Source organism: Vicia villosa, linkage group LG6 (assembly GCF_029867415.1).
Source record: "Vicia villosa cultivar HV-30 ecotype Madison, WI linkage group LG6, Vvil1.0, whole genome shotgun sequence".
Lineage (NCBI taxonomy): Eukaryota > Viridiplantae > Streptophyta > Magnoliopsida > Fabales > Fabaceae > Vicia > Vicia villosa.
In genome coordinates this window covers 99,212,587-99,231,226 of record NC_081185.1, presented here as the reverse complement: position 1 = coordinate 99,231,226, position 18,640 = coordinate 99,212,587, and the positions used below count along the sequence as shown (strand labels likewise).

At 37.0% G+C, this 18,640-nt stretch overlaps 1 protein-coding gene across 4 annotated transcripts; it reads right to left on the bottom strand.

Annotated features, from left to right (window-relative positions):
* Window positions 1-312: 312 nt before the first annotated feature.
* Window positions 313-18,028, bottom strand: LOC131609400 (uncharacterized). Of its 4 annotated transcripts, none has more exons than XM_058881099.1 (3): window positions 17,640-18,028; window positions 17,500-17,571; window positions 5,950-9,057 (listed from the first exon to the last, which is right to left on the bottom strand). In XM_058881099.1, exon 3 carries the CDS (start codon window positions 7,877-7,879, stop codon window positions 5,960-5,962), a length of 1,920 nt encoding a protein of 639 aa, XP_058737082.1. In that variant the 5' UTR covers window positions 7,880-9,057; window positions 17,500-17,571; window positions 17,640-18,028; the 3' UTR covers window positions 5,950-5,959. The 4 variants fall into 4 exon arrangements, 3 of the variants coding, with proteins under 3 accessions (XP_058737082.1, XP_058737083.1, XP_058737081.1); XM_058881100.1 differs by having other exon boundaries at window positions 17,500-17,563; XR_009286149.1 differs by lacking the exon at window positions 5,950-9,057 and adding an exon at window positions 313-669 and having other exon boundaries at window positions 17,500-18,028.
* Window positions 18,029-18,640: the final 612 nt, after the last annotated feature.

Genomic DNA, 18,640 nt, shown 5'->3' with positions numbered 1-18,640 from the left:
AACTAATTTTTTTGGAATTTTTGAAATTGTTTTGAAAACTATTAAGTTAAATAACATATAATTATGCAAATAATTACATAAATAATTAAAACTTAAAGAGAAAAATATTCTATATATGTACAAAATTAGTCTAAAATATATAAACTAAATTTAATATAAAGAACAAATTTTTTTATGATTTTTTGATTGGTTGAATAATTAAAAAGCAAATATATAAATATATACTAATTAATTAAACAAAATATTTTAATTATTAAGAAAAATAAAATATTTTTATGTCAAAAAAATAATAGATTATTTTATAAACCTAGAAATATTTTTATTATATTTTTTTGATTTTTGAAACTATTTTAAATTAATTTTGTAAAGAAAATAAAATAAAATAGAAAATATATAAAACAATAATCATGTGTGGCAAACCCCTAGGGTCTATGGTGAACCTGCAAGACAAGGAGCGTTAGATGAGAGAATTAAAATGATCTAATGGACAAGAACGTGTGGCGCATGGCAATAGTCTAGTCAGCGAAGCATCAGATCCGAGAATAAGACAAAACGCGCGCTTTTTCAAACTGGCCAATCAGATGGCGCCATGCCTTCGTCTTCAACCTCCAGCCAATACTTTTAATAGCGTTTTTTGCCAAAAAGCGCTGTAATAGATGAAACTCATCCCTGCAAAATAGCGAATAGGGGTAAACAAGCATAGAAATTTTTCGCGACATATCCATTTGATTCGTCATGATTCACTGAATTCAACCATGCCCTTAATTTTGTCTAATTTTGCCTTTTAAGAAAAACCCTAAAATAGAGTTCAAGAACCCTAAAATGGTATCTTCATGGATACATGTTCAAACTTCAATTAACCATCCAGAAACGATCAGAACAATGAACTAAATTCAAATATATGATTACATCGTGCTAGATGTGAGTGTATGATGAGATTTTGTTAAGTTTTTGTTTGCACAAACCGTGAGCTATGGTGCTCGATTCATTGTGTTTCAAAGCTTGAAACTGATTGGAACAGGTTCAATGATGCTCAGAGATGATGTTTGAGTGTTTAGTTAGGATTAAAAATGACTTAAACTGAAAATTCAAATTTCAAGTTTCTTTGAAAATTTCAAATGTGTTACAAGTGAGTTACAAACATAGGTTTGGTTCTGATCTTCCTCTTTTTCTTAATGAAGTGTTGTACTTCATTTATAGGCAAAGAAAGTGCTTAAAAACTAAGCTAGGAAGCATTGATGATTTTGTTGAATTTTTGAATATTATAACATATGTAGCTTTGAATTCAAGCAACCATGGCTTGATTTTTCCACTCTCTTCTGCTGTACTAGCTTCTTGTGGCAGAGTTGAATGTTTCTTGATGACCTTAGCTTAATATCCAAGCCACATAACATTATCCTTCCATTTCTTTTTTTAATTTAATCTTAAATGTAATAAAATTAAACCAAAAAAAGAAATAAAATGTTATGGGCCTTTGGTTGATCATGGGAGGCCCTTAGCATTGTTAGAAACATGTTTGGATCATGGAAATTTGGTCTCCTTTGGAAAAAAACACTTTTGGTCAATGTTGATTTCATGCATTTTCCCAAAAAATAGCCAACTTCAACAAGGCATAAATCCCTCAATTTTTATCATATGAAGGAGTTCTTGTACTTGTTAGAAACCTCAAGATGTCCTATACAAGCCACTTTGGAAACTTTTTTTCATTTGGAGAAGTTATCTTGATGTTATGGCCTTTGACAAAAAACCACTTTTTGTTGACTTTGAAAATGACCTGTAATGTCTTGGTTCATATTTTTCAAATGGTGAATCTAATGACCATGGGACCAATTGCATTTGAAAGATAATTGAATTTCTTTAGATCCTTAGAACACTCACAGCTTCTGATTCCTGCTTCCATCGTGGACAGCTTCAGAACTTGAATTTCTTTGATCTTCAGAACATTCACAGCTTCTGACTTCTGCTTCCATTCAGGACAGCTTCAGAACTTGAGTTTTCTGGATCTTCTAGAACATTCACATCTTCTGATTTCTGCTTCCCTCGGATAGCTTCAGAACATTGAATGTCTACCAATCATCACTTCATGCTAGATTTGTATCAGAACATTGTTGAATGTACCAGAGCATCATCAGAGCATCTCTACATCCTGAAATGTTACAGAACAAAAACTAAACGACAAAAGTCAGCATGAACGAGTTAGAACATAAAATGTATATTCAAATACATGATATGTATCAGAGCCAAATGTATCAGAGCATTTAGGCTAAAAACGTGTATCAGAGCAAATAATGTATCAGAGCCATAACATTATATGTATCAGAGCAAATAGAATTTTGTCAGAACAGGATAGACAATGATATTCAAATTCTATTATCAGTGCTTCTGATTCATTCTTCTTTCTTGCTTCTGATCTCTGAAGCTTGACAGCACTCAGCTTGCTTCAGTTTCCAAGAGCTTATTCCTTTTACAGAATAACGCTTCTTATGGTTTTGCTTCTAGTGTTTGCTTCTGAAGATTCACTTCACTTCTCTGTACCTGCAAAACACTTAAACCATATAGAACTTGCAGTTCTTGTTAGTGAATGTGTGACTGATTAAATCAAATCATTTATCACAGTATTTCTCCCCCTTTTTGTCATATCATCAAAAAATAGAAAAGATTCAGATGAATAAAACAGAACACATGGAGGAAGAAGATGATTTCATTAAGGTTCAACCAATGGGTACAAAAGTACAGGATGAAAAGATCAGATGCACAGAAACAAAACAGATGCAAAGAAAAGAAAGAAACAACACAGACTCAATCTAAGATGGCCCTAGTCTTGACAAGATCTTGGCCAGCATCTCTTTAACATCGTTGTTGTGTCCTTCTTGCCTTTCAATGAAAGCATCATACTTGTCATTGAGTGAGCTTTGCTCATCCTGTCTCCTCTGAATCGCTTCTAGAGTCCTTGCAAGACGAGAAGGTTCATCAGAAGAAGCTTCACCGCTTTCAACCACAGGAATGGCATGTTGATCTGCAGCTTCCATAGAAGTATCATTTGCTGGGATATCCTCAACAGGGTCTGATTCAGCAACATGATCTTCAGCATCTGCTTCTTGCATAGAAGCATCTCCATACTCTGCAGCAGGAATTTCAGAGTCTCCATTCTCTAGAGCCTGAAGAATGGCAGCTAAATTCCTGGGAGCAGAGGGACCTTCAGCTTCTGGTGGGTCAACAACTTCTGGAATGACCAAGCTAGGGTCTTTCTTAGAAGGGTTTTCCCTCAGAAAGTCAAATAAGGTCTTGAAGTCTCCAAGCAGAACAGGATACTTAGGAATCCAGAGAACCATGTCCCTGCATGGGTTTGCTTCCATTGCAGCAACCAGTCTCAACTGTTCCATCTCATCCACAAAGGGCTTCTCCTCAGCAGCAACACAATTTCTGAGAGGATGGTAGTATATACCATTATCTTCCTCCAGAAGGTAACCAGGGTAACCAGGGGCAGCAGCCACTAGTCTTTTCTGAACTCCCATTGCTTCTACTTGAAAATCCTTGCGAAATCTTCTCCAGAGATTTCTTGTAGAAACATCATCCAGACCATTTAGGAATGCATCCTTCAGAAGGTCTAGACTGCTAATCACCTCATGTCTGAAGAGTTCCAGGTATGTAGAAGGTTCAGGTTCAGGCGGATTGAAGGTGAATTTGTAGTCAGGATAGAGAAGACAGTAGGGTTGGGATTTTCTGGTAGGTAATGGATGAGATATAGAAGGTGGAGGTGCGGTGGTTGAGGAGGAGGGGATATCTGAGAGAATGATTGATGAGGTTGGAGTGTCAGATGGGATGGATTGAGGAGAGGGTGGAGTATTTGTAAAGGGAATTGGTGAGGGGAAATTATCAGAAGGAGTTGGTGGAAGAATGCTCAACGGTGTGGGGTTTAGAATGGGAGAGGAGAAGGATGATGGAGAAGGATTTTGTAAAGTGAAGTTTACTTTTGGTCCAGAAGGAGGTGATTGGGGAGAAGGTTTAGGGACAGAAGGAGGTGGAGTATAAACCTGCCTTGAAGATCTGGTTCTGTGTAGGGAGTCTCTGATCCTCTTATTTCTGTATTCAGAAGATCCCACCTTGTCAGGATCATAGGTGACCCTTAACTTCTTGGCTCTTTCAGCCTCATCTTCTTCAGCCTTTCTTTTTAACCTCGCCTGTCGTTCCTTCTTATCCTTCTTCAGAATATCCTCTTTAGACGGAAGTACTCTGCCACGGATCCAAGCAGGATCAACATCTGATTGCTTCCTCACGCAATCTTCCAAGTAAAACTTGACAACTTGATCAAGTTCTTTATGAAACAGAGAGATGAACCCTTTAACAGCAATTCTTCTAGACAGAATGTCAGGAAAGCTTGTGCACATAACAGGTACATTCTTAATGACTTACAGTCCGAACAGATCAACACCATTGAAGATGGGACCTTGAGTTACTCCAAGAAAATGCGAGGCATTACGATTTCTGATGGAGTCCACCACTTTGCTTTCAATCAGAATGTCTGAAATCATCCTTCCGAAAGGAATGGTTGTTCTTGGAATATGAGGGTACTTCGCCCTTTCATCTTCTCTTGACTCAAAGATAGAGGTTTTCAGATTCTCAAATAGAATATGGGAGATGTTGATCTCTATCTTTTTGCCAATGCAGAAAAGAGTATACTTGTGAGTTGGACTGATGAAGGAGGAGCAGCGCATCTTTTTTCTATGGTGAAGAGAACCCAGAATAATCTCAGCCCATACTTTATAAAAAGGCCTTAAGTTGCCTGTGAAGTGAGAATCAACTCCAACAGCTGTAGAGATTTGTTTTTCAACTAGAGCCCAGTCAATTGTATGTGGTTGAAACTCAGACCAACCTTCTTCATCATCAAGATTGTACAGCTTTCTGATGAGTTTCTCAGTGATAGTCACTTCATGCCCTAGCACGAATGAAATGATGGCAGTTGGGGTAACTGTTGCATGTACCCAAAACTCCTTTACAAGTTCAGGATAAATTGGACCAACCAATCTATCAAGATATTTAGACCATCCTTGCTCAAAGATTCTTGCATCACACTGAAAGCCATTTGCTTTAAGGTTGTTGACGTCCACAGCCGATTCACATAGAACTTCCAGTTCTTTCGTGGGTATTAAGCATGTTTTCAACGGAGCATCATTTTTGCTTAAACGGTTCTGTGTGGAAGTGATACTATCTTTAGAGATTGATGAACGAGAAGATGGATTCATTATGATAATGCTTTGTGATCAAATCAAGAACTAGGGTTTGAAGAGAGATGCAACGAGATGAATGCACAAAAGAGAGAGAAAGAGAGAAAAAGTGGGAATGAAGATGAAGCGGGTTATTTAAAAGATTTAAAAAGAAATCATTATGCATTTAATGAGAAATGACATTAGGAGAGAGAACACAGTAAATGAAATGATTTAATACAGTTACCTAGGTCGGCGTCTTTTCAACTGCACGCTTTGTACAAACCGTACAGACACGTGTTCATCATCAGAAAGTAGATGACAGCTGTAAATATCAGAGAGATTTTACGCCTTCAAATTCTGATTACTGCTTCTGAATTGATCTAATTTCTCTTCTGGAAATACTCCTTCTGAAGTGTGCTGATATAAGTCTGAATGATCTTCTGATCCATTACTTCTGATGTACACAGCTTTTGGAGGTTTACTTCTTTGTTCTGCAGCTTCTGATAAGACAAAACTGTATCTGCAGAAATTCTTAAGCTCTTTGTTTCATCAGAAACAAGTTTATCATCAAAACAGATGTTTATTGATTTGTCCACAATCAATGTTTCAATGTTGTATATTCTGTAGCATTTAGAGCATTCAGAATAATCAAGAATGAAACATCAATGCTTTAGAGACAAACAAAACAGATGGTTCCAAGACTAATAAACTTTCTTTTCTGAATTCCTACAAACATAGTTTCTTCAACAGATTTAAGAACCAGAACTTGAAAGACAATCTTTCTTCCCTTCAAGTGTTGATACCAACTTGAATCCAGGTGTCATGTCATGTTGAATGTTGTCTTCTTTGTTATCAAGAGAATCTGCAAAAGAAATAATCTTTTTCTTTGGTACCCACATCTTCTTGGGTCCTTTCTTGTTAGATTTTCTCAAGTTCTGATTGAACTTGGGTTTGACATTATAAGCAATAAGAGGAACAGCATGATAATTTTTAATATGAGTTTCATGATATTTCCTAGGTTGTGTCACATGCTTCTTGGTGTGTGTTATGTGAAAACTTTGTGCATGTGAAGTGTGCCTAATATCATGAGAGTGGCCATACTTGAACTGATCATACAATGGCTTGTATGTGAGTTTCATTTCATCAACAGGTTCAAGTTTGTATGGGGTTTCACCCTCATAGCCAATGCCAACTCTTTTGTTTCCAGACACAGCATATATCATAGAAGCTAGCTGACTTCTGCCAATACTTCTAGATAAGAACTTTCTGAAACTTAAATCATATTCTTTTAGAATATGGTTTAGACTAGGAGTGGATTTTTCTGAATTAGAAGGAGATCCAACATCATTGGATAATTTTAAAAGTTTATCTTTCAATTCAGAATTTTCCAATTCAAGCCTCTTTGTTTCAAATTCAAATAGCTTTTTCAGCTTTTTGTATTTAATACAAATCTGAGACTTGGATTCCAGAAGTTCAGTTAATCCGGAAACTAACTCATCTCTAGTAAGTTCAGAAAATACCTCTTCAGAATCTGATTCTGATGTAGATTCTGATCCGTCATCTTCTGTCGCAATCAGCGCACAGTTAGCCTGCTCATCTTCTGAATCATCTTCTGACTCATCCCAGGTTGCCATAAGACCTTTCTTCTTATGAAACTTCTTCTTGGGATTCTCCTTCTGAAGATTTGGACATTCATTCCTGAAGTGTCCTGGTTCATTGCATTCATAGCACATGACCTTCTTCTTGTCAGATCTTCTTTCATCAGAAGATTCTCCATGTTCAAATCTCTTTGAACTTCTGAAGCCTCTGAACTTCCTTTGCTTGCTCTTCCAGAGTTGATTTACCCTTCTGGAAATCATGGACAGTTCATCTTCTTCTTCAGATTCTGATTCTTCAGGATCTTCTTCTTTGGCCTGAAAAGCGTTAGTGCATTTCTTGATATTAGATTTTAATGCAATAGATTTACCTTTCTTTTGAGGCTCATTTGCATCCAGCTCAATCTCATGGCTTCTCAAGGCACTGATCAGCTCTTCCAGAGAAACTTCATTCAGATTCTTTGCAATCTTGAATGCAGTCACCATCGGACCCCATCTTCTGGGTAAGCTTCTGATGATCTTCTTTACATGATCAGCCTTGGTGTATCCTTTGTCAAGAACTCTCAATCCAGCAGTCAGAGTTTGAAATCTCGAAAACATCTTTTCAATGTCTTCATCATCCTCCATCTTGAAGGCTTCATACTTCTGGATTAAGGCAAGAGCTTTTGTCTCCTTGACTTGAGCATTTCCCTCATGAGTCATTTTCAAGGACTCATATATGTCATAGGCTGTTTCCCTGTTAGATATCTTCTCATACTCAGCATGAGAAATAGCATTCAGCAAAACAGTTCTGCATTTATGATGATTCCTGAAAAGCTTCTTTTGATCATCATTCATTTCTTGCCTTGACAGCTTTGCGCCACTGGCATTTACTGGATGTTTGTAACCATCCATCAGAAGATCCCATAGATCACCATCTAGACCCAGAAAGTAACTTTCCAGTTTATCTTTCCAGTATTCAAAGTTTTCACCATCAAATACCGGCGGTCTAGTATAACCATTGTTACCGTTGTATTGCTCAGCAGAGCCAGATGTAGATGCAGGTGTAGGTGTAGTCTTTTCACTTTCATCAACCATCTTTTACTGAAGCGTTTTTCTCTTCCTGAATCTTTTCTAAACACGGTTAAGTGCTTGCACCTTAGAACCGGCGCTCTGATGCCAATTGAAGGATAGAAAAACACTTAGAAAGGGGGGGATTGAATAAGTGTGACTTTAAATCTTGGACGATAAAAATAAATTGCACAATTATTTTTATCCTGGTTCGCTGTTAACGAAGCTACTCCAGTCCACCCCCGCAGAGATGATTTACCTCAACCTGAGGATTTAATCCACTAATCGCACGGATTACAATGGTTTTCCACTTAGTCCGCAACTAAGTCTTCCAGAGTCTTCTGATCACACACTGATCACTCCAGGAACAACTGCTTAGTTCACTCCTAAGACTTTCTCTAGAGTCTACTGATCAACCTGATCACTCTAGTTACAAACTGCTCAGCCAACTGCTAAGACTTCCTAGAGTATTCTGATCAACACGATCACTCTAGTTCCTTACAACTTAATGTAATCTATTCAAGAGTTTACAAATGCTTCTTACAAGCGATAATCACAACTGTGATATTTCTCTTACAGTTTAAGCTTAATCTCACTAAAATATTACAACAGCAATGTAGTGAGTTGATGAAGATTCTGAGCTTTGATTGAACAGCGTTTCAGCAAGTTTAATATAAGTTGTTTTGGTGCAGAATCGTTAACCTTGCTTCTCATCAGAACTTCATATTTATAGGCGTTGAGAAGATGACCGTTGAGTGCATTTAATGCTTTGCGTGTTCCGTACAGCATCGCATTTAATGTTATACGCTTTTGTCAACTACCTCGAGCCTTGTTCACGCTGTGTCTACTGACGTTGCCTTTGGTAGCTTTAACGTTCCTTTTGTCAGTCAGCGTAGTCTGCCACGTGTACTTCCTTCTGATCTGATGTTTGTGAATACGACGTTTGAATATCATCAGAGTCAAACAGCCTGGTGCATAGCATCTTCTGATCTTCTGACCTTGAAGTGCTTCTGTTGCGTGATACCATCTTCTGATCTTCAGTGCTTCTGATCTCATGTTCTTCTGATGCTTCCATAGACCCATGTTCTGATTCTGCTTCGACCATCTTCTGATGTCTTGCCAGACCATGTTCTGATGTTGCATGCTGAACCATTTGAGACACAACTTCTGAGCGCTGAATTATGCGTACTCTATATATATATTTCCTGAAAGGGAAATTGCATTGGATTAGAGTACCATATTATTTTAAGCAAAATTCATATTATTGTTATCATCAAAACTAAGATAATTGATAAGAACAAATCTTGTTCTAACAAGTTGGTTCTGCTGCAATATTGTGGCATAAATTGCATCAAGGGTGGCTGGTTAATTGGCATTTTGTGGTTGGGCCTTGGGAGGTTGAACGTTAGGTTGAGGTGCTTGCTGCTCTAAATCTTCTTCAAATTCATCGACAGCAGCATTGTTAGCTGTAGCAACCTGCTTAAAATTTTACGTTCAAACGAGAGTCGCCACTCACTTTATTTGGGCAAGTGAGAAACCCTTAAAAATTATAAGAGATTTGGGTAAGTAGGTTAATTAGACAAAGGGAAGGTGTTAGGCACCCTTTGCCTCCCTTGTACTCAAGGGGGCCCGTTTAATCTTTAGGTTTAGGTTTTATAAAAAAAAAATTGACAATTGTTCAGTAATAGATTTAAAAAAAAAAAAGTTAGCCTATGCCCAAAAGGGTAAATCTCAGTTTTGTTAAAGCCATTGTCGAGGCAACACAAAATTGTAATAAAATTAATAGGCCTCAATGCATCATCATTGGCCAAAAACCTTTAAAAATAAAAAAAAAAACATTAAAATTCAACAGAAGCCTCAGATGTTCATCATTGGCCAAAACAAAGATTTTTTAAAAGGGGCCTCATATTAAATCATTGGCCAAAACAAAGATTTTAAAAAAGGGGCCTCATATTAAATCATTGGCCAAAATGGGAAAAAAATATATTGACAATAGAAAATACCCTTTGTAATAAAATGGCGGCCTCATACCAAAAGATTTAATCATTGACCAAAAAGGTAAACCTAAGGGAACAGAAGGCCAAAAGCCATGTATAGTAAAAATAGGCCATTGTTAGATCTAAACAACAATGGCCAAAAATCCTGTTTTGGGGGAGGCCTCATAGGTAATCATCGGCCGAAAATGTTTGAGTTTGTGATTGAGTTTGAATGATTTGAAATCGTGTTTGAGTGGTTTGAAAATTACGTTTGAAAGGAGAAAGGGTTTGTCAGCTCTTGTCGGTTGATCGACAAATGGCGGATTAGGGATGTTCAAGACAAACCCTAAGACAAACCCTCAAAGGGAGAAGAGAAAAACGTAGAAAACGTAGTTTGTGGGAAAAAGCGTAGTTTTGAGTATGTGTGAATTTGTGAAAAAAGTACGTCAAATTGGAAGAAGGTCCCTGATAGGATTGTCAAAGGTCCTATTTATAGTGTTAGAAAATTAGGTTAAAACCCACAAAAGAAAAAACTTAAATTTTGTCATTTTTAGAAATTAATAATAATAAAATAATAATATTAATTATTTAAATAATAATAATCCTAATACTAATAATATTAAAATTAATAATACTAAAATTCTAATAAGAGTCAGTAATCATATTTAATAATATTTAATAAAATGAAAACCCTTGTGATAAGATAAATGGACTGACTGGTTTTGGGCCCAAAATACCTGCTAATTACACCCCAGTAGTAAATAAAAATAGTTTTATAAGAGCGTGGGTTTAACAATAAATATGTTAAACCCCATAACTCTTAATTTTAATACCCTTGATAAATTATTAGACGAGAATTGATCGGGAAAATTTTGGGGTATGACAGCTTCCCCTATTCAATCTTCTTAAACCTGAAGAGGTAGATAGGCACGTCTGCCTATCGTGATCTAAAGGTAGAAGGGGATTGAATATTGAATGCCCTGAAATTTACACTTGTTGGGAAGAAGTTCCGTGGGAGATGGGCTTAGAGATGCCATCCAGATGTTGATCAAGATGTTTGTCTAAAGCAGATGTTTTTCAGACTGAATCATATGCATTGATTGTATATGAAGGAGAGATTCATCAAAATGAAGTAATGTCTTACGGAAGACTACTTGGAGAGGTCCCGGAATAGGATATATCATTGACAGATGTAAAGGAGATTAGGCTTCAAACAAAGCTCGGGAAGAACTGTATTAGAGAAGACTGACTGAGAAGTTCCTTGAAAGAGCAAGATATGTCTTAGAAAAGATTGGATAAACATTTGAAGAATATTACCTAAAGAAGTTGAGATATGTCTTAAACAAGACTACCTAGAAAGGCTCCTATAAAGGATATGATATGTCTTAAACAAGATTAAACTAGAAAATCTACTAAAGAGGATATGAAACGTCTTAAACAAGACAACCTAGAAAGGCTCCTAGAAAGGATATGATACGTCTTAAACAAGATTACCAAGAAAGGCTCCTAGAAAGGATATGAAACGTCTTAAACAAGACTACCTAGAAAGGATATGAAACGTCTTAAACAAGGCTACCTAGAAAGGCTCCTAAAAAGGATATGATATGTCTTAAACAAGACTAACCTAGAAAGGCTCCTAGAAAGGATATGAAACGTCTTAAACAAAACTACCTAGAAAGGCTCCTAGAAAGGATATGAAACGTCTTAAACAAGGCTGCCTAGAAAGGCTCCTAGAAAGGATATGATATGTCTTGAACAAGACTAACCTAGAAAGGCTCCTAAAAAGGATATGAAATGTCTTAAACAAGACTACCTAGAAAGGCTCCTAGAAAGGATATGAAACGTCTTAAACAAGACTACCTAGAAAGGCTCCTAGAAAGGATATGAAACGTCTTAAACAAGGCTACCTAAAAAGGCTCCTAGAAAGGATATGATATGTCTTAAACAAGACTAACCTAGAAAGGCTCCTAGAAAGGATATGAAACGTCTTAAACAAAACTACCTAGAAAGGCTCCTAGAAAGGATATGAAACGTCTTAAACAAGGCTACCTAGAAAGGTTCCTAGAAAGGATATGCTATGTCTTGAACAAGACTAACCTAAAAAGGATATGAAACGTCTTAAACAAGACTAACTAGAAAGGCTCCTAGAAAAGGATATGAAACGTCTTAAACAAGACTTCCTAGAAAGTCTCCTAGAAAGGATATGATATAGTCTTAAACAAGACTAACCTATAAAGGATTAGAAAGGTCTTAGAGAAGACTATCTAGAAAGGATAAGAAGCGTTTTGATTGTTTCTGAATTATCTTTGCAGAAATACCCGGAATGAAGCATTAAAGTTGTATTTGTGTCTTGAATGAGCGCTAAGATTGAATCGTTGATACGATCGTCTTTACACCGTGTCTGGATGAAAATTTTCTTTTGATTGTGAAATGACCTGAAAAGGTAGAATTAGTTTCATGCAATGTCATGATGCATGTATTGTGTGATGAGGTTCTCGAAATAAACGAGAATGTTGAATGTTATCCGTATAATGTGAATGAGGTTCTCGAAATAAACGAGAATGATGTATGTTATGCATGTATTGTGAATGATGCATGGATGGACTATATAGACGAAGCATATTGGTAACTTTGTATAGAAATTGTTGGTTGAGAAAATAAATCTCTGTATGCTGCTGGAGATGATGACAAGGTGATTGTGTTGAGAATTCCTGTCTTCCGTTCGAGGATATCCAGCTGGGGATTTTTATTACCGCTTAGGGATGAAAGTAGCCTGAGTGATTTGATCCTTATGTATCCTGACCCGGGACAAGAGAGAAGAATAGTCTTTTGAGTGTCTTCTTCTATGGGGATAGAGAGTTTGAATAAACCTTGTTGGAGGAGAAGATTATGTCGGAGAACCGACAGTATTGGAGATGTAAACTGTGTTGGGGAACCAAGTATCTGTTGGGAAGAGAATATTTGAAGATAACTTCTCAAGGATTACTCTGTGAAGATATTTTGTGAAAACAACTCTGTGGGGAAGATTCCCGGCGATTTCAATTTTTCATTGCCCCATGTCTTCAGGTACCATACGTGGTCCTTCGTTTGTGGGAGTCTACCTGCCCCTAGGGTCAGTAGCCTGATATACCTGACGCTTGAGATGATTGGAACCAGAACGTCGAATGAGAGACTGGTACTGACACCATCTAATACTGGTAGCTAAACAGCTCTTCCTGAGATTGGTGACCAATGCAACATGCCCCCAGTGATGGACTAGCATTTATGGTTGTTCAACGCCTTCGAGAGATTTGATGAATCGTGACCAGGTTTCCCCTGGATATCTGAATGCTTACTCAACAGAGTATTTCGACTTCTTTTGTGCCCCTGAGGGTGATCAGAATTTAAGATATTCTTGCTCGAACTCAACGGAGTTCTGAAGACAACTTGTCCCTTGAGAGAATTAAACTTTTCATCAGCAGCTCATGATGGAAGCTTTCCTGGTGTCAAGTACTTGTTCATATGCAAAGAATGTTTAGTATGAGAAATATAATTCTAATGCAAAGTTCTTGTTTGTCTTGAAGTTTAAAGAAGAATTTTTTTGAAAGGATGTCAAAACATCGATTTTTTTTTTTGTGTGAAAGGTGGTGTGATACCAACTCAAGCGTTTTAGCAGAACTCCTAAGAGTCAGTTTACCGTATTCTCGTTACAGTATGCTTTCAAATTAACCCTGCTTCAATTAGGACTTTTGAGGGTTGTAACGTGGCCAGGTTCACGGTTTTTAGAAAAAAGGATTTTTAGGCTCAAAATTTTATTAGTGCCCACCCCCTTCGTAATGTTCTCCAACCTAAGTTCAGTTAACTTGATGCGAGCATTCATCCTTTAAGAGGAGTTTGAGACGATTGAGGAATCGATGAGGTGTTTGGACATGGCAGTCACTTACCTTTTATTCTTGGTGTCTGATCACACGATCTTGAATTTATAGCCATGCAACTTTTCCTTTTTGTTGAGGATCTTTTTTTATTTCCCTAACTTTTGCCTGGACAAATTCTTTTGAATTCCGAGTTTGAAGTCCAGCGGGATGCCCTAATTTTTGCCTAAGTCACTTGTTTTCAAGTTGTTGACTCAGCGGGCTTTCTTTTCTCTTTTTTTTTATTCTTTTCTTTTTTTTGAACAAGTCGCATGAGACATATTTGATTTGTTGGAAAGATTGTGACTGTCTCATTCCTTTGTTGACGAGGATATACCATTGTGGTATCGTCATATTTTGACCTCCTAATGTGAGGGATAACCATTGTGGTTTTGACTTTCCTCAACCTTTTGAAGGATAACCATTGTTGTATCCTTAGATGCGAGCTCCTGATGAATTTTGAACGCTCAATCAGGTTAACTAAACACTACCCTGCCCCTAGGTTAAATGTGAGGGTTTTTTCGTATAGAAAATAAACTCCTACTTCAAGGCTCAAAGGGGTTGACAAGGGATTAACTTCCTTATATCTCCAGTGTTTGGGGTTTTGAAATAAAGCCTGTACATCATCAACAGGGTTTTACTCGAAAGCACACCATTTGAGATTATGAGTATTATTTACTCTTCATTCTCCCTTCAAAGTCATCATGCTTTATCACCAAGAGTTTGGTATCAATAACAAAGATAAACACGTTAGAGCGAGAGCGAATGAATTTTTTTTCAAGACAAACATATTCAATGCACCATTATTATAGTTCAAAAACAAACAAGTATGACATATAAGCAGTATTGAATCAAAACAAGAAAGACTACGCATGAACATGCAAGATGATGTAGAGATTGTCAAAGTTGGGGAGATTTTCTCCGTATGGACTTATTGCTTCAAAAGATCCGTTGATTCGAAGGAGAACTTCAAATCTGGCTTGCAGGTGTCTATTAGGTCTTGAATCTTGTCTCTGAATGGATGACAATCATCAATCGAATGGTCAAGTGCCCCAGAGCGGGAGACAACCCAAGTGTTAGTATCTGAAGCTGCAGATTACTCTAGATTACTTCTAGGAAGAAGATTCTGACGAAGTCACACAAGAGTTGCAAGTGTCCAGCTCCAAGGAGAATAAAATAGTAAGAAGATGAGAGGCTTGTCCGTTGATAGCAGCTTCGTCTGAAGAACTTTGACTTTTCATATTTGGACGTCCTTCTATAAGAATCAAGCTCACCATATCCAATGGGTTATAGCCTCTGATTCGGGGTACGGTACTTTTGAGTTTAAAGGCATATGGCTAAAGGAAAATAAATCCTCTTACCCCTTGTTAGGAATTGTACCTTTGCCCCCCCCCCCCCAAGTTATCCCAGAGCGTCTTTGTAAGCCTTTCTATGTTCTAAGATGAACCCCTTAATGACTAGATACCTCTTAAGTGTATCTATGAAGGAACTTCTTTGTTGAACTAATCCTTGCTCGATGACAACCTTTATTGTACTTACAATCCTGTTGCGAAAAGGCATTGACATGTAGCTGGCATGGTGAAAGGCGTCATTTTTCTCTTTGTAAGACCAAGTTCATTTCCGTCTTTCAATAATCTATCCTTCTCTCTCCATAGTTTGTGATCCTTTTTGGTCTTCTTCGTGAGTCTCGGGAAATCGGCTAGCACGGCAAGTGTGGATACGGGCGAAGGTAGAAATGCCAATGTAAATGTATGAATGCATGAAAATGCAAATGCGTGCGTATACAAAAAAAACTCCTCTTTTTGTGTATTATAACCCCTTGTATGTAATGCATTGCAGACGTGCGACAGATATAATCCTAAGGATAGCCTATGCAGATTTAGGGGTTACATTAGATCCTAGTGAAATCCGTGCAAGCTAGATGTTATGACGCGCCAATGGAAATCCCTTAGATTAGGGAGTACGCAGAAGGTAACGGATGGTGACCATTCAAGACAATCACCAAATCTCATGGCCATCGAGAGGCCGTTCGACGTGCACTAATGAAGTTGTCCCTCGTGGGAAGGTTCTCTATGCGGAACATAACCTATCTAAGGACGATATCAGACGAGGTGAAATCCCTACAGGCTAGGGATTGGCGATGCATAAATGGAAATCCAAACCCTACAAGTTAGAGGGTGCGCGGGAATAAGCACGGGGTGACCGTTCAAGACAGTCACTAGATCTTATGGTCATCGTGAAACCAATCGACGTGCGTTAATGGGAACGTCCTTCAGGGGAAGGACGAAGTCATTGTAAAAACACATGGACATAAAAGAAAATCCCTACAGGCTAGGGAGTGCGTAGGAGCAAGCACGGGGTGACCGTTCAAGACAGTCACTAGATCTCATGGCCATCGTGAGGCCAATCGACGTGCGTTAACGAGGATGTCCTTCGTATGAAGGATGCGATTTTGGAAATAGAATCCCTACACGCTAGGGAATGCGTAGATGTAAGCACGAGGGTGACTGTTCAAGACAGTCACTAAGTCTCATGGCCATCGAGAGGCCAATTGACGTGCATGCATGGAAATGTCCTTCGTGGGAAGGACGTCACCTTGTAAATAGAATCCCTACAGGCTAGGGAACGCGTAGAAAAACCTGCAGAATTGAAACACATATATTCGTAGCATATAAATCGCAAACATATAACAAAAAGCACAAAAGTCATAAGTTCATAGGTTCGGCATGACGGCTTAGGGAGGCTACCCTTCCCATTGGTATGTTCTAACAAGGGTCTCATGGGGTCGTTCGTAACCTCCGAGACTTTTTTGTCTCTTTGGATTTTAGAACAACTCATTTGTCCATGAGGTTCGAGTTTTAGGGGTAGGTTCTCAGAGAGATCAGCCAAATACCAAGTCCTTCCCTCAACAAAGTCAAGCCTCGTTTTGGACATTTCCGGATATTCAACCCACTCTGAGTGGAATTATCAATAAGACTCGTAGGCGATTCAAGTCCCCCCTGGTCTTAAGGATAATTTCCACACTTAGGTTTTAACACAATTTATATAACTTCACCAACAAGTATAATAAAATGATAATTATATATACAAAATAGCAATAATAAAATAATTGTATAAATATCCAACAAAAAAAACTTTGAAAATAGATTACCTTTTGTATTATTCTTATATAAAAGGAGAGGATGTGAAGAAATTAAAAAGAAAACTTGTGTGGAGATTTTAATTGGAAAATAAAATATTAAACAAAGCTTAGAAAACATAAATCGAGTATTTAGAAAAAATTGAATAGTTAAATATAGATTTATTGTAAATTAATAAATGTAAGTTAATGGTTTTGATTAATTTTAATGTGTGCTTAAAAACTAATAATATAATAATATTGGAAGAAAAATATATTTTTTGTGTTTTGATATTTTTGATCTAAACTATTTTGAATCCTAACAACTTATTGGATTATAATTAATAAAACTTGATACAAACAAATTTTAGGGGTGTAATATTTAAAATAGAAGCAACATCAAGTAAAAATGTAAAATGGCCCATAAATCCAAATAACACAAAAGCCCTAAGTTAATTATAACCAAAGTTAGGAGAAATTGTAAAGTAGGAACGTTAACAATAAACAGGGGCAGATTATGTATACTATTCCCCTTCTATTTTTCATTTTTTTTGTTCTAAACCAATAACCAAATGAAGCTTGCCACGTGGCTATGTTAAATAGTAATAAAATAGAAATTAAAACTAATTAATAAAACTTGGGGATAGAAATAGAAAAACAAACCTTAAAAGTTCTTTCTCTCAATGCTTCGTCTCTTTCCTTTGATCTGCTCTTCATCCTCTATCTTCTACACAACTTCAAAGAAAAAAGAAGGAAAAAATAAACAACAAAACCATGTAACAATACTCACAAGGAATCATTACCGTCGGGTCCCATGACGGCGCTGTTGTGACTAGATGCAATCGGAGGCTTTGCGAAATCGCGCCGGTGGTGGTGGCCGCAGTGTTGCGGATCGGAATGGAGATGTTAGGTTGCGGTGCACTCATGGCGGCCGGTCGGAGTCGTCGGTGTTGGAATCTAACGGAGGTATGCCGGACTGATACTGTGGTGCAGGTGGGATGCGGATCGGCCGATGGTTTGATGTTCGTCGGAGGAAAGCTGTTCCAATCGCGTGTGATTTCGGTGCGGCTTTTCGAATCCGACGACGTTCCTTCTTTCTTTTGATTTGTCGATTCGTGAATGGATCTTGATCGATTCTATTGTAGCCGAATTTGTTTCCCAAATCTACACCTGTAAGAAAGAAGATGATCCGTTTTTCTTATAATATTAATTAGAAAATTTTTTTTTTAAGATTTACAATAATAATAATAATAATTATAAAAATTGTTAGAATTATTAAATAATAATAACAACAAAAAATTAATAATAATAATTATTATAATAATAATGAAATTGTTAGACTTAGTAATAAATAACAATCACAATAAAATGATTTAACAATAATAAAAATGTTAGTAGTAATAATGAAATATTGTTAGTAGCATTAGTTATTAACAATATTTATAAATATTAGGGATGACTAATAAGAAACTCAAAAATAAAAAAACTTAAAGATTAAACTAGGGTGAACCTAATTTTTTTAAAAATAAGTTCCAGCAGAGTCGCTAGCTGTAGCAACCTGTTTAAAAATTTACGTTCAAACGAGAGTCGCCACTCACTTTAACTTTATTTGGGCAAGTGAGAAACCCTTAAAAATTATAAGAGATTTGGGTAAGTAGGTTAATTAGCAAAGGGAAGGTGTTAGGCACCCTTTGCCTCCCTTGTACTCAAGGGGACCATTTAAATCTTTAGGTTTAGGTTTTATAAAAAAAAAAAAATTGACAATTGTTCAGTAATAGATTAAAAAAAAAAAAAGTTAGCCTGT